Genomic DNA, 12582 nt, shown 5'->3' on the forward strand with positions numbered 1-12582 from the left:
CGAGTGGCCTTTCTCTCCGCCTTTAAAAGGTTATTTTCATCTACTTAAGATAATGCGCAGCCTATAATTTTGCATCGGCTGGCATTTCTGGCTTTTGTACACATGATCATGATGCCTCTGTTGGCTTGACCTGTTTGTGAAATGCCAATGAGAAGCAGCTCTTACATTTTTCTGTCAGGGAGAGGCAAGCTAATTTATGAACAAACACTAAGTGGTAGTGGATGTCCCTCCATATTGTCTCCTCCGTGAATTAGGGGCACATTAACAATGGAGGGAGTCAACCAGCCAAAAAAGGGAGGATTTTCAGGCGTGATTCAGAATATAACCATATTATATCAAGAGTTTCAGTGTTGTTCTTGGCCCTCCTTTTTAACCGTGCTGCTCTGATTTGTGTATACTTACACTGTGCTGTATGCAATATAAATCCTGGCAAAAGAGTGTTTCAGGCGAATGTGGTGCTCAGTATGACTTTGGTCTGTGTTTGTCTCTGCAGTCCCTCCGGTCCTGTCTGTACCGCAGCAGTCCTTCAATGCCACTGCTGATGCAGAAGAGTCCGTCACCTTCACCTGCATCACCTCCGGCTCACCTGACCCAGAGGTTACCTGGCACAGGTGAGTCACACGACTTTGTGATTGTATACAGCTTCTCTCTCTCTCTCTCTCTCTCTCTCTCTCTCTCTCGCTCTCTCTCTCTCTCTCTCTGTGTTTGTGTGTGTGTGTCTGTGTGTGTGTTTTTTACAATCCATCATCAACACTTAATGAACTTTGTGTTTCCCCTCTGCTGACAGTCTTAGATTTGGGGTTAGGATTAAGGTCAGCTATGGTTTAAAGCCAACTGACATTTCATCGACAGGACTGAAGTGATTTAGTTTTGAATTCTGTAAAAGAATTCTAAAATAGTTGACTACACATGGTGTGAAAATAATTATAAAATTAAATGAAATTGAATTAAATTAAACCTGACGTTGAAAAATGTTCCGCCACATCAGTCTCGATCAAGTTTCCAGGGCACTTAGGCAAGGGTGTTCAATGGCATTGAATAGCATAAATACCTGATTAAAACTTGCTGCAGTCACCTTGATGAAGCTGACTGGTCTTGCCAAGGCAGTGCTGTCAGGTGCTGAAGTCTGGAATCTGATTGGACTGCTGTCCATGGTGCTGAAAATCTCCTCTTATCCGACCAGTGCAGTGACTAACGCTGGAATAAATTATGTGAAAGTTCTGTTGAATATTTGTTATATAGATTATAATAGGTTGTTGACTTCACATGACTGGCAAGAAAATTATTTTTACCAACAAGTAGCAGAATTATGCTTGTTCTGTCAAAAAACATAATTAAACCTGATGTTGAAAAATGTTCACATCAATCTCGATCAAGCTTTTCAGGATACCTGGGCCAGGGTTTTCAATGGCATATGCCTGATTAAAACTTGCTGCAGTCACCTTGATGAAATTGACTGCTCTTGCAGTGCCGTGAGGTGCTGAACTCTGGAAACTGATTGGGCTGCTGTCCATGGTGCTGAAAATCCCCTCTTATCCTGCCTGTGCAGTGACTAACGCTGGACTCAAACACAAGCAGCTACTCTGCACTCCCACCACAGGTGTTGGCCCAGACCTGCCACTGTGGGCATTATGTTCTTAAAATGACCTCAGTCACACTTTTACTTTAGACTAACTTCACCAGCTACATGCGTTTTTCTCTGAGCCATTCTGGAGTCTGAAAATATCTCCATTCCATAATGCATCAGAGCAGAGAGAGGACTCACTTCTGCCTTTTTCAATTTTATAAATGCTAGCAGATTCCACCTCCATCCTGACCTACAGCAGATACAGAGCAGGGCACTTGAGGGTCCTTGTAAGCCTCTTCTGCAAAGAACTCTATTTTAGGTTGTTAATACCATATTGGATCTGGTCATCGCCTCCTTGTCCTCTCCTTCAAAAAAAACTTTCCATCTGAAGTAGTGTTCTTCAGAAGGAGTATCGGAGCTTAGCTGCTACCACACTCACTGAGCCCGCAGCTTTTCCAGGCTCTTCTGTGGGGTCGGTTCGGGTCGGGTTAGGTCGTGGGCTGAGATCAGATCTATTCTGAGGCTTGGAGGAACATCTGTTCTGGCTCATGTTTGATCCTGGACTGGTGCAGGTTCTCGGTGAGTCAGTGTGTTGCCTGTGGGAGATCGGCTGTGCGGTCTGCATGGATTGTGGCTCAACCCCAACCCCTTTCACGGATTTTTTGTTCTGCTTTTTGTTGTTGTTGTTGTTGTCTTTGTTTGTTACTTTCTATTTTTTCTCTTTCTCATGTATAAATGCCTGCTAAAGCTTAGTGTTGAAGTGAATATAGGCCACAGATTATGGATGAGAGTCATCTACTCTTCCTAATGCTCCTTCAGTTTTACAAGATCGGGTCACTCATATCAGCCTGAGAACATAGAGAACGCTCCAGACATGCTCCCAATTGTACATTGCACATGTATTGTGGCATTCGAGAAATGGGCTGTATTTGGAAGTGACTATATTTTTTACTTAATTGAACCACTAAGCTTAAAAAAACAAAGTGAAAACTAGAGGAAACAAACTCCATTGAGGCAACAAGCATCATGTAGAGTGATTGCGAGATTGAGCGACTGATAGCGTACCCTTTTTTTCAGGCGGGTTGAAATTACAGGGAAGGGATCTAATTAGACCTCAAGAGTATGTTGTTATGTGCATGTGTGAAGCAGATGAGATCAATGGAATAATAGAGGAGCAGTTGTTGGGATAAGCAGATATTCAATGAGAGGGACGTGAATGGCCTTATTCCATTTAATACAGGGGCCAGCCTGAGGCTTTTCCTCCGGCTTAAGCACCAGTGAATTGACTTGGTCTTCTCTTCCCATTTCCATTTGTAAAGAATGTTTAAAACCGCTAGACACTTCTAAACAACCCTTAGTAACGGTCACCCATATACACGTTAAATAAATTAAAACGACGTTTAAACATATCTTGAAATAGTTGGAAACAGTGTCCTTGAATCTTCTGCAAAGCTTGGTGAAGTTTACAAATACAGGCTAAGTAATTTCCTTTGTAAGGCAACCTAAACTAACACTAACTTTCTGTCATTGAATTTCTCCTGTTTTATTCTACTGTTGCATTGTATTCCAATCCCAAAGGCTCTAGTTCAACCCCAATTTGGCCCTGCCCCACTCCAGGACTTAACTGAGGCCATTTGGGCCAAGGCCCTGGTCTAGCCTCAGAGATGGAAACAATGAAAGTCTGAGGCTTTCCCCAGATGCTGGGGATTTACCCATAGTGGAAATGCACCAGAGGGTCCAAAGGAGTTTGTGTTAATGATAGGGTGTGTAGTTGTCTGCTTGTTGACTTCACCATTGACTCTCCAAGCTGATTCAAATAATCAATATGGTATCACAAATATTCACCATTGCACTCAAAAAAACCTCATACTTCTTTGGTGTGAGCCTTTTGTTACCAACATATCCTGTCATTACAATTTACAGAGTGAATGCCTCAAACGTTTTTTTTTTTTCAATTATTGGCAGTTGTTTGTCTGCAAAAGAAAAGGTCTCTGTCGATTCACTGAAAGGACCTCTCATCCTCTCAAAACAATCACTGCTGCTGCCTCTGTAGTTGTTGTTGTTGTTGTTGTTGTTGTGTTGGTATTGTGCTCGTGTCTGAGTCTTGCAAACAAACTCATCGCAATTTCCTGTTGACTTTGACTGACATGATGGCCAGATTTATTTTGAGCACCTTCACTCGGCGGGGTTATTACCAGAGTCCAGAGCCTTGCCATGTCTCAGTGTGCCCCTGCCCTTGTGTGTGTGTGTGTCTGTGTGTGTGTGTGTGTGTGTGTGTGTGTGTGTGTGTGTGTGTGTGTGTGTGTGTGAGTGTGTTTCTCTCTATTTCTCTCTCTCTTGCCATGTCTCCGTGTGTCCCTGCCCGTGTGTGTGTTCACCAGCCATGCTTTCAATTACACTCCACCTCCCCCGCTCAATGCCCCAGAGACCCAGAGACCCACACTTCAGATCTATGCAGTTCAACAAAGATGATGAGGATGCATGGGGTGGAGGTATCAGTGTGTGTGTGTGTGTGTGTGTGTGTGTGTGTGTGTGTGTGTGTTTGTCTGTGTTTGTCTGTGTGTGTGTGTGTGTGTGTGTGTTTCTCTCTGTCTCTCTATCTCTTTCTCTCTTTCCTGTTTCACTCTGTGTGTGAGTGTGAGTGTGTGTGTGTGTGTGTGTGTGTGTGTGTGTGTGTGTGTGTGTGTGTGTGTGTGTGTGTGTGGGTGCGTGCGTGCGTGCGTGTGTGTGTGTGTGTCTTTGTCTTCGTCTGTGTCTGTGTGGGATAGAGTTCTATGTCAGTTTCTGAGAACTACAGCAGTGGTTTGTGAGAGGAAAGGAGACAAATTGAGAGAGAGAGGGAGAGAGAGAGTGAGGATGAGTTGATGTATGTGTACATGATGCATGCGATTATATATGGACTATGCTAAGGGATCTGTCAGTGGCTGTGTGACAAAATGTGCATATGCACATAACAGAATATACATAAAAGGTTGAACCATGTATCACCCATGTCTTGTTTTCCCTCTCTTTCATCGACCCCTCTCCTTCCATCTCCCCTCTCTCTCTCTCTCTCTCTCTCTCTCTCTCTCTGACATTACCTCTGTCTTTTTGTCTCCCTCCTTTTGTATTCCTTCTTCTCTTCTTTGTCATCTCCTCTCTTACACATTCTGTCTCTATATTCCTTTTTCTCTCTCCACCTCTCTCTTTTATTCCCTCTCATCCTCCCCTCCCCTTCTCTCATACTCTACTCTTCCTACTCCTCTTCTGTCGTTTCTCTCTCTCCCTCTAATAACTTTTCTCTCATTCTCCCTCCCTCTCTCTCTCTCTCAACAACCTCTCTTTCTCTCTCTCTCTCTCCCTATTTCCCCTACCAGGAAAGGTCAGCAGATAGAGAGCTCAGACCAGCACGTGCTCGGTTCTCTGGAGGGCGGACGCAGCATGCTGACGGTGCGGAGTGTCGGTAAGGGCGACGGCGGGCCCTACACCTGCCGGGCCACCAACAAAGCCGGGGTCCTGGAGAGCCAGCTGGTCCTCAAAGTCTTTGGTAAAAAAAAACACACACAGTCTGTGCGGAACCACCATTAAACCCAGTGATTTTCTTTTTCCCCCCTAACCAAAAAACATGCTGATTTCTATCGTCTACCAGTTCCAAGTGAGCTTCAAACTCTCTTCAGTTGGAAATGAACTTCCCACTGCTGGGGACTGTGATGTTTGAGTCATAAGAGAGGATTGCTATGCTGCCTTTATTTGTAGTTGTCGTGAAGTGATAGAGCAGTCGCCCCACCTGGCCTCGAACCCGGGCCGATGGGGTAACATACCTGCTCTCTGTCCACAACTCCGAAGATTCAGTTAGTTGGTATGGCATTCGGGGCGCATACTGAACTATAGAGACAACACGTTGACACAGTAGCCTCCTGGGGGGCCCCAGAAGCTGCTGGAAATGTTATCTTAAGTAACACACTTTACGGTGTTTTGGGAGACACTCATATACTTGAGGATGTAATCAGACACCTTGCAGTGTTTGGTAAAGGTTTATTTATTCATCTGTTCAAGAAGGAAAATATCACTGACTGTGATCACATACTTCCTTCCAGGAGGTGTGGAGGTGACATTAAATAAATGCTGTCATCCTCTCAAGGTGGCTTTGGAGTGTAGCCAAGTGTCTGTAATCAGGACATAATTAGCACAAGTGTTCTTACCATTAGGGCACGATTGTCTAAGACTTTCCTGTCAGGAGTCATGGACGTGAGACGGTCATTGAGCAGGCAATTGACATACTTGCATGCCCTATTAAGTATGATTAGGCCATTAGCTGAGATGCATGAGGGATTAGGGTGATTATTTAACACATGGTGGCCAGGGAAGGTGAAGCAACAAGTTTGTGGCTCAGGAGGGGAAAATTAAGAGATGATTGATAGAGGAGAGGAGACTGCTCCTGACCTGAGATCTGTTGTTAACGGATGTAGATGTTTACAACCGCTAAATGCCTCAGCGGAATGACAAGATGGGGAACAGCAATCCAACATATGCCCAACAGAATCCTTTTTTAGTTTGTTTTTGTTACAGCAGAGTTTTAGTCTGCAATTACCAAGCTAAGTACTTAAAAGCCTTGCAAAAACTGTAAAAACACCAATGACATTCAAGCTGGCACTGAAAAAGTGTTAAAAAAAGGATGTTAACTGGTGACGTTTGGCAGTGTAGATGTCGATGTTGTGCTGTGAAAGCTTTTCTTACATTTTGGGGTGTGCCATCCCAGAGCACAGAACTCCGCTGTACACATCCTGGACAGCTGGTGGGAATGACAGGTGTGTTTATATGTCCTTAAATGAGACAGTATAGCATTAAAATGAATTTGAAGGTGATAGCAAAACTAGTTTCTCAATTTAAAAAAAAAACATACCTCAAAAAGTAGCAAATTGTATCAAAAATGCATCATGTAAAATGTGTTGCTTCAACATGATGTATTTTGGCAATCACAACTCAGGCTCTAACTCTGGCTCTAACTATATCGCATCTGGCCACAACTGTCGGGATTCATCTCTAGTCCAGTGGCTCAGAGTAGGCTTAGTATGGAGGAGTCACGATGGGAATCGTGCTCATTTTGGAAGTTTGGAAGTCTGGAAGTCTTTTCAAAGTCTCACCACAACTCCTGTTAGCTGGAGCTCAGAACATTTGAAAGGGTGCGATTCAAATCGCAAAATGACACAGCACATTCAAACTCATTTTCACACTTAAATATAGGCATTTACGCATTTAAAAACATGGAGGTGAACTATATCCATGTCCTCACCTCAGCACCACCCAGACTGGCAAAGGGAGAGGGGGGGGGGGTGGGGGATGAGATCAGTCTAATCAGATATCACCTGCTTTGTTGTGTCTCGGCTTGTAATCCTCTGTTAAGCCATGTAAACATTTGAAAAATGAAGCACTCATTTGTAAGTCTTTTTTTTTTTAGTCAGTAAGCTTCCTGATTACAGTAAATACTGATAACGATTATTTGAAATATTCCCAAGGACTTGAATTGTTTGCATGAGTTGAGATTCAGTGATGTGCCAATGGCAGCAGTGTGAAATCTGCTTTTGCTGACCCAGTTCACAGAGGCACACAGTGTTGCTGTAGATGGGTTTGGACATTGGGATCATGGTGCTTTACAATAACTTGGATACCAGGAGGGAACTTTCAGTGTAGCAAAGTGCCTCAGCCCAAAGCCACTCATTCATCTGACCTTGTGAAACGGATATTTTGAAGGGGTGTGTGTGTGTGGGGGGGTAGATTAAGAAGGAGGGGAGGAGAGAGAGTGAGTCAGAGAAAGAAAGGGGGCGAGAGAGACCACGTTTCAGAGCAAAGACAAAGCAGAGAGAAAGGGAGAATGAAAGAGATATTTCACGAAAGAAAATTCAATTTATGTTTTTATGCTGCTGGCCTGCATATTTGTTTCTATGATTATTCCAATGCAGCGCTGGGCTCTGCAGGAGAGAAGGAAGAGAGAGAGAGAGAGAGAGAGAGAGAGAGAGAGAGAGAGAAAGGGGGGAGAGAGAGAATCTATGGAGATTTATTCTGCAGTCATGAGGACATTTTCCATTCCCCGCCGCTGGTTGTTCTTCAAATGCATATTTTTATGAAGCTTTATTGGACAGAAGTTTTGTCTAGGGACTAAGGTTGTAACTCAGCGGTGCTCTCAGTCCCAACAGAGGCTCACAGTTTGATTCAAGGAAAAGACAGAGCACTTTTCCTCTATCTCTTATTCTTTATCTCTCTCTCTGTGTGTGCCTGTGTGTGTTAATATATGTGTGTGTGTGTGTGTGTGTGTGTGTGTGTGTGTGTGTGTGTGTGTGTGTGTGTGTGTGTGTGTGTGTGTGTGTGTGTGTGTGTGTGTGTGTGTGACAGAGAAAGCGGGAGATGTTTTTATCCGTCGGGTGCAAGGAAATGATACTGCTTCACTCTAATGGTCTTTAAAGCGCATCAGGAAAACAAACCATTCTATTTCATGAACCATAAATGCTGCTGAAACACTTTCGTAACCATTTGTATATCAGAATGGGAGAACGCACAGTGTTGCATCCTTTAACCAATCAACATGACCACACTACTACAACCCTATTACTTTGAACAGAGCAAGGCTCGGTTTGCATCTATTTGGAAACATTTTCTACAAAATGGCGCTCTAGTTCGGAGAGATAGATACAACTGCTGCTAGTCTCTGGGCATGTTCAGTGTTCCCAGCTGTTTGGTTTAGAGTTTTGATTGTAATGATGTTTTGCATGTCCACATGTTGCTTGCTTACTTCATTCAGACACACTTAACAGATTAAATTAATGATGGAAGCTCAGCACTTTGCTATTGCATATGCTATGCTATGCTATTACTGCTATGTTTAGTGGTGTGCTCAGATGCACCTTATCCTTTGGATTATGATTTATCATATTATTGGGATTGTGTGATTGTATCATCATGATAGTATACGTCATGTCACTCATATGTCATATGAATATAAGGATCATATTACTTGGACTGTAAACGTTGTTGTGGGTTAGTTGTGTCGGTCAGTATTCTGGGCAGAATACTTTCAGGTCTTGAGGTAAATGTTAGTGCGCTCCCAGGCTGTCGAATAGATATCATAGCAAAAGTCAGACTGAGCTATCAATCTCATCTCAACACACACAAAAGCAACAAGCCCACATACACAAGCGCACACGCACATACACACACACACACACACACATAGAGAGATAGAGAGACAGACAGAGATAGCTCACAGGTTCACAGGCTTTCAAGAGCTGACATTGATGCTTTTCAGGAGTGACAGCTTTATATCAGACACATATTCTCAGAACACACAAAAACACACACACACACACACACACACAAACAAATACACACACTATCACACATCTGCTTGATGAAATAAGTGATGACAGGAATTTAATAACGTATGGTTATTCAGTATTTCTCATTTTCATATTACTCAGTTTAATTTAATACAGTTAAATCAAATAATCTATTTTTATAAGCTTTCCGTGGGATCATAGAGATTCAAAAATACAAACACAGCATTATTGTGTCTATACCCCGCCGGCAACAGAGTAGCAACTCTTTCTCACTCTCTCTCTCTGTTCTCCTCACTGTCTCTGCTTTCTTATTCTCTCTCTCTCTCTCTGAATCTCTCTCTCTCTCTCTCTGAATCTCTCTCTCCCTCCCTCACTCTCTCTCTCTTTCTCCCTCTCCCTTTTCCTCTTTTTTCCTGTCTATATTCTGGGGGAGATGGATTTGAAAGTATGAAAGCACGTAAATTGGTGTGGTAATCAGCGGAACAGAGATGAGAAGCTTCGCTTCATAGGCTTTTAAGAGAATTATATAACACTGACCAAGGGCTTTTTAGGGATAAACTGTGTGTTTGTGCACAAAAAGAGTGCATCTGTACTTTGTTTTCTGGGTTTATCCTTCTACATGTTTTTTTTTTTTCCTTATGATATTTTCAGGTTTTTGTTTGTGGATCTGTGATTTTCCTCTATGGTCATGTGATCTGTGATTTTCCTCTATGGTCATGCTGAGCTGGAAGAGCTCGCCCTACTGGGCCCATCCTGCACCACCTACAGCATATCTTGTTTATGTTTATGGGTTTGTTGTTGTTGTCATTACATTTTGCGCTTGAATATGCATGTGTGTGTATATTTATGCACATATGCGTGCATTCTGTGAGTGTCACACAAAATGTGTTTTGTGTGTCTTCATGTATTTTGGACAGGTATATATTCACTATTTACATCAGTGTAAGTGGTAGAGTGCAGTGCTCTGTGTGTGCGTGTGTGTTTGCATGTGTGCGTGCGTGTGTGCTGTGTGTTTGCATGTGTGCGTGTGTGCTCTGTGTTTGCATGTGTGCGTGCGTGCGTGTGTGCTATGTGTTTGCATGTGTGCGTGCCTGCGTGCGTGTGTGCTGTGTGTTTGCATGTGTGCGTGCGTGCGTGTGTGCTGTGTGTTTGCATGTGTGCGTGCGTGCGTGTGTGCTGTGTGTTTGCATGTGTGCGTGCGTGTGTGCTGTGTGTTTAAGCTCCTTGATCTCCCTCCTTTGGCTGCTCCTTGTGTCAGACACAAGATGAAGGCTGATCTCTCTGGGCAGCCATAAATGCTCAGTGTTAGATCTTTTTTTCTGTTTATTCACAATCACACCATGGGTTTACTGTGGGTCCATTTTCCCTTTCTCCCTCCCTTTTCTTTCTCTCTACCACCCTCTTTCTTTCTCTCTCTCTCTCTTACCCCCCTTTCTCCCTCCCTTTTCTTTCTCTCTACCACCCTCTTTCTTTCTCTCTCTCTCTCTTACCCCCCTTTCTCCCTCCCTTTTCTTTTTCTCTACCACCCTCTTTCTTTCTCTCTCTCTCTCTTACCCCCTCCCCCTTTCTCCCTCCCTTTTCTTTTTCTCTACCACCCTCTTTCTTTCTCTCTCTCTCTCTTACCCCCTCCCCCTTTCTCCCTCTACAAATGACCCCCTCAGTGCTCAGAAGTGTAAAGAAGGGAATGGTTGTTATGCATGATGTGTTATGGGAGTTTGGTGCCCTTGACATGCAGCATCAGGGGACACGTTTGGAGAGACGAGGCGGACCACTTTATCTATTCGGAACAAGCAGCGATGCCCCTCAATACACACAGCACATACAAACACAGCACACACACACACACAAACACACACAAGCCAATGTAATGTTCATCAGGATACACTGGATCAAAGGAAGTGCCATGGAAACAAATGACAGGCTGCTAATTATTGGCCTCTGGCAGGGAGAGAGGGAGGGGGGAGGGACAGAGAGAAAGAGAGAGAGAGAGAGAGACTGAATCTAGACAAGGGGAAAAGTATTTAAACAAAAAGTTGGGAGGATGGGAAAGAGAAACAGAGAGATGGAGAGGAAAGCATTTTAGAAGACAGGAAATGCCAGCACCAGGGAACCAGGCAAATCCTATGAGGATACCAGAGCTTGTTGCACTAGATTTCTGTATGGCAAATTGTATTCAACATTCCATTATTCATTTTTTTCTTTTCTTTACCTCCTGATTGACTGACTTTTAATTCCCACTGCTTCATAATGTTTTACAGTCAACTCATTATGATTTTAAAGTAAATTATATGCTGAGGTGCAATACAATGTGTGTAGGCGACATTTGTGTGTGAATAAGTCATCAATATTCATCTAGGTAACAATAAAAACCTCCATCTGTCTCTCTCCCTCTTTCTGTTTCTCTCTCTCTCTCTTTCTGTTTCTCTTCAGTTCAAGCAGGAGTTATTGGCATGATTGTACTCTGGCTAAAACACTTGGCATTTATTTGATCGTTTTCAAAAGGGAAGCAGGGAATGTTTCCCATGTTTTTAAAATGATAATATAATTCAATGGCTGTTTGGACGCCAATCAGGGAGGGTAATCAACCCTATTCAGTTCAACTAAATGTTCATTGTCACTTTTAGTATTTCAGTGTTTTTACGATGATTAACACACAGGTCGTATGTTCTACATCTGTCCTATTGGTAAATTATGTTCTACCCCACTCTTCATTGGAAACTGTAAAATAGTAGAGCAACATCAAGATCGTGGGTTCCATTCCCAGGAAACACACATACTGGTGAAAATGGATCTGTATTGTTAATTGCTTGGATAAAAGTGTCTGCTCAATGAATACATGTAAATGTCATATCAGTTTATACTCTCTCTCGCTCTCTCTCTATCTCTCTCTTTCTCTCTATCTCTTCCTATCTCTCTCTCTCTCTCTCTCTCTCTCTCTCTCTCTCTCTCTCTCTCTCTCTCTAGTCCAGCCTCACATCACCCAGCTGCGTAATGTGACAGCAGTGGAGGGCAGTGCCGCGCTCATCTCCTGCTCAGCGGAGGGGGAGCCGCTGCCGGAGGTCTCCTGGAGACGAGGCAGTGATGGACAGAGCTTCTCAGACGGAGACAAGGTACACGGGTGGAGAAATACAGAAACACACTCTGAATAGGTAGACACACATACAGACACACACTCTGAATAGGTAGACACACATACAGACACACACAGGCTTTTCACACGCACACATAGTTTCTAAACACACACACACACACACACACTTACAGCCAAGGTTGTAACCAGGGTGTTAAATGAGAAAATCCCACACAATAAGAAGTCATACATATACAAACACAGTAATTATAGGGTGTAATTCTGCACGCTAATTTGTCATCTCTCTGTATAAAATGTCTCAAAATATCCTCAAATTTTTCATGTGGTAAATTGCTCTGTCTCTGCTAAGTAATAAGCAAGCGCTAAAAAGGGAAATGGTAGAGTGTTTAAGCAGCATCCAGCAATTACAAATGCCGTCTGCTGTTGTTGTGTAGCTGGGGGCCTTGAAGCCCGAGCTGATGAGTACAGAGAGCTGACTCAGCCTCCTCCGCCCCTGTGAGCCCTCAGACTCATGAGTGATGGCTGGAGTTCATGCCCCACCACCACCACCACCACCACCACACCTCTCTCTCTCTGCAGGCTGCAAACACAGTGCATCACTCACTCTGCCCATG

The 12582-nt window shown here is 43.5% G+C and overlaps 1 protein-coding gene across 3 annotated transcripts in view; it reads left to right on the forward strand.

Moving 5' to 3' along the window:
• zgc:152904 (uncharacterized protein LOC767777 homolog) overlaps positions 1-12582 on the forward strand; it is a 209804-nt gene that overhangs the window by 168779 nt on the left and 28443 nt on the right. For all 3 annotated transcript variants that reach the window (XM_031582308.2, XM_031582309.2, XM_031582311.2), the window contains exons 6-8: positions 494-611; positions 4924-5093; positions 11842-11987. In XM_031582308.2, the coding sequence (XP_031438168.1) occupies positions 494-611; positions 4924-5093; positions 11842-11987 (434 nt within the window). The remainder of the gene's footprint in view (positions 1-493; positions 612-4923; positions 5094-11841; positions 11988-12582) is intronic.

Source organism: Clupea harengus, chromosome 16, assembly GCF_900700415.2.
Source record: "Clupea harengus chromosome 16, Ch_v2.0.2, whole genome shotgun sequence".
Taxonomy (NCBI): Eukaryota; Metazoa; Chordata; class Actinopteri; order Clupeiformes; family Clupeidae; genus Clupea; species Clupea harengus.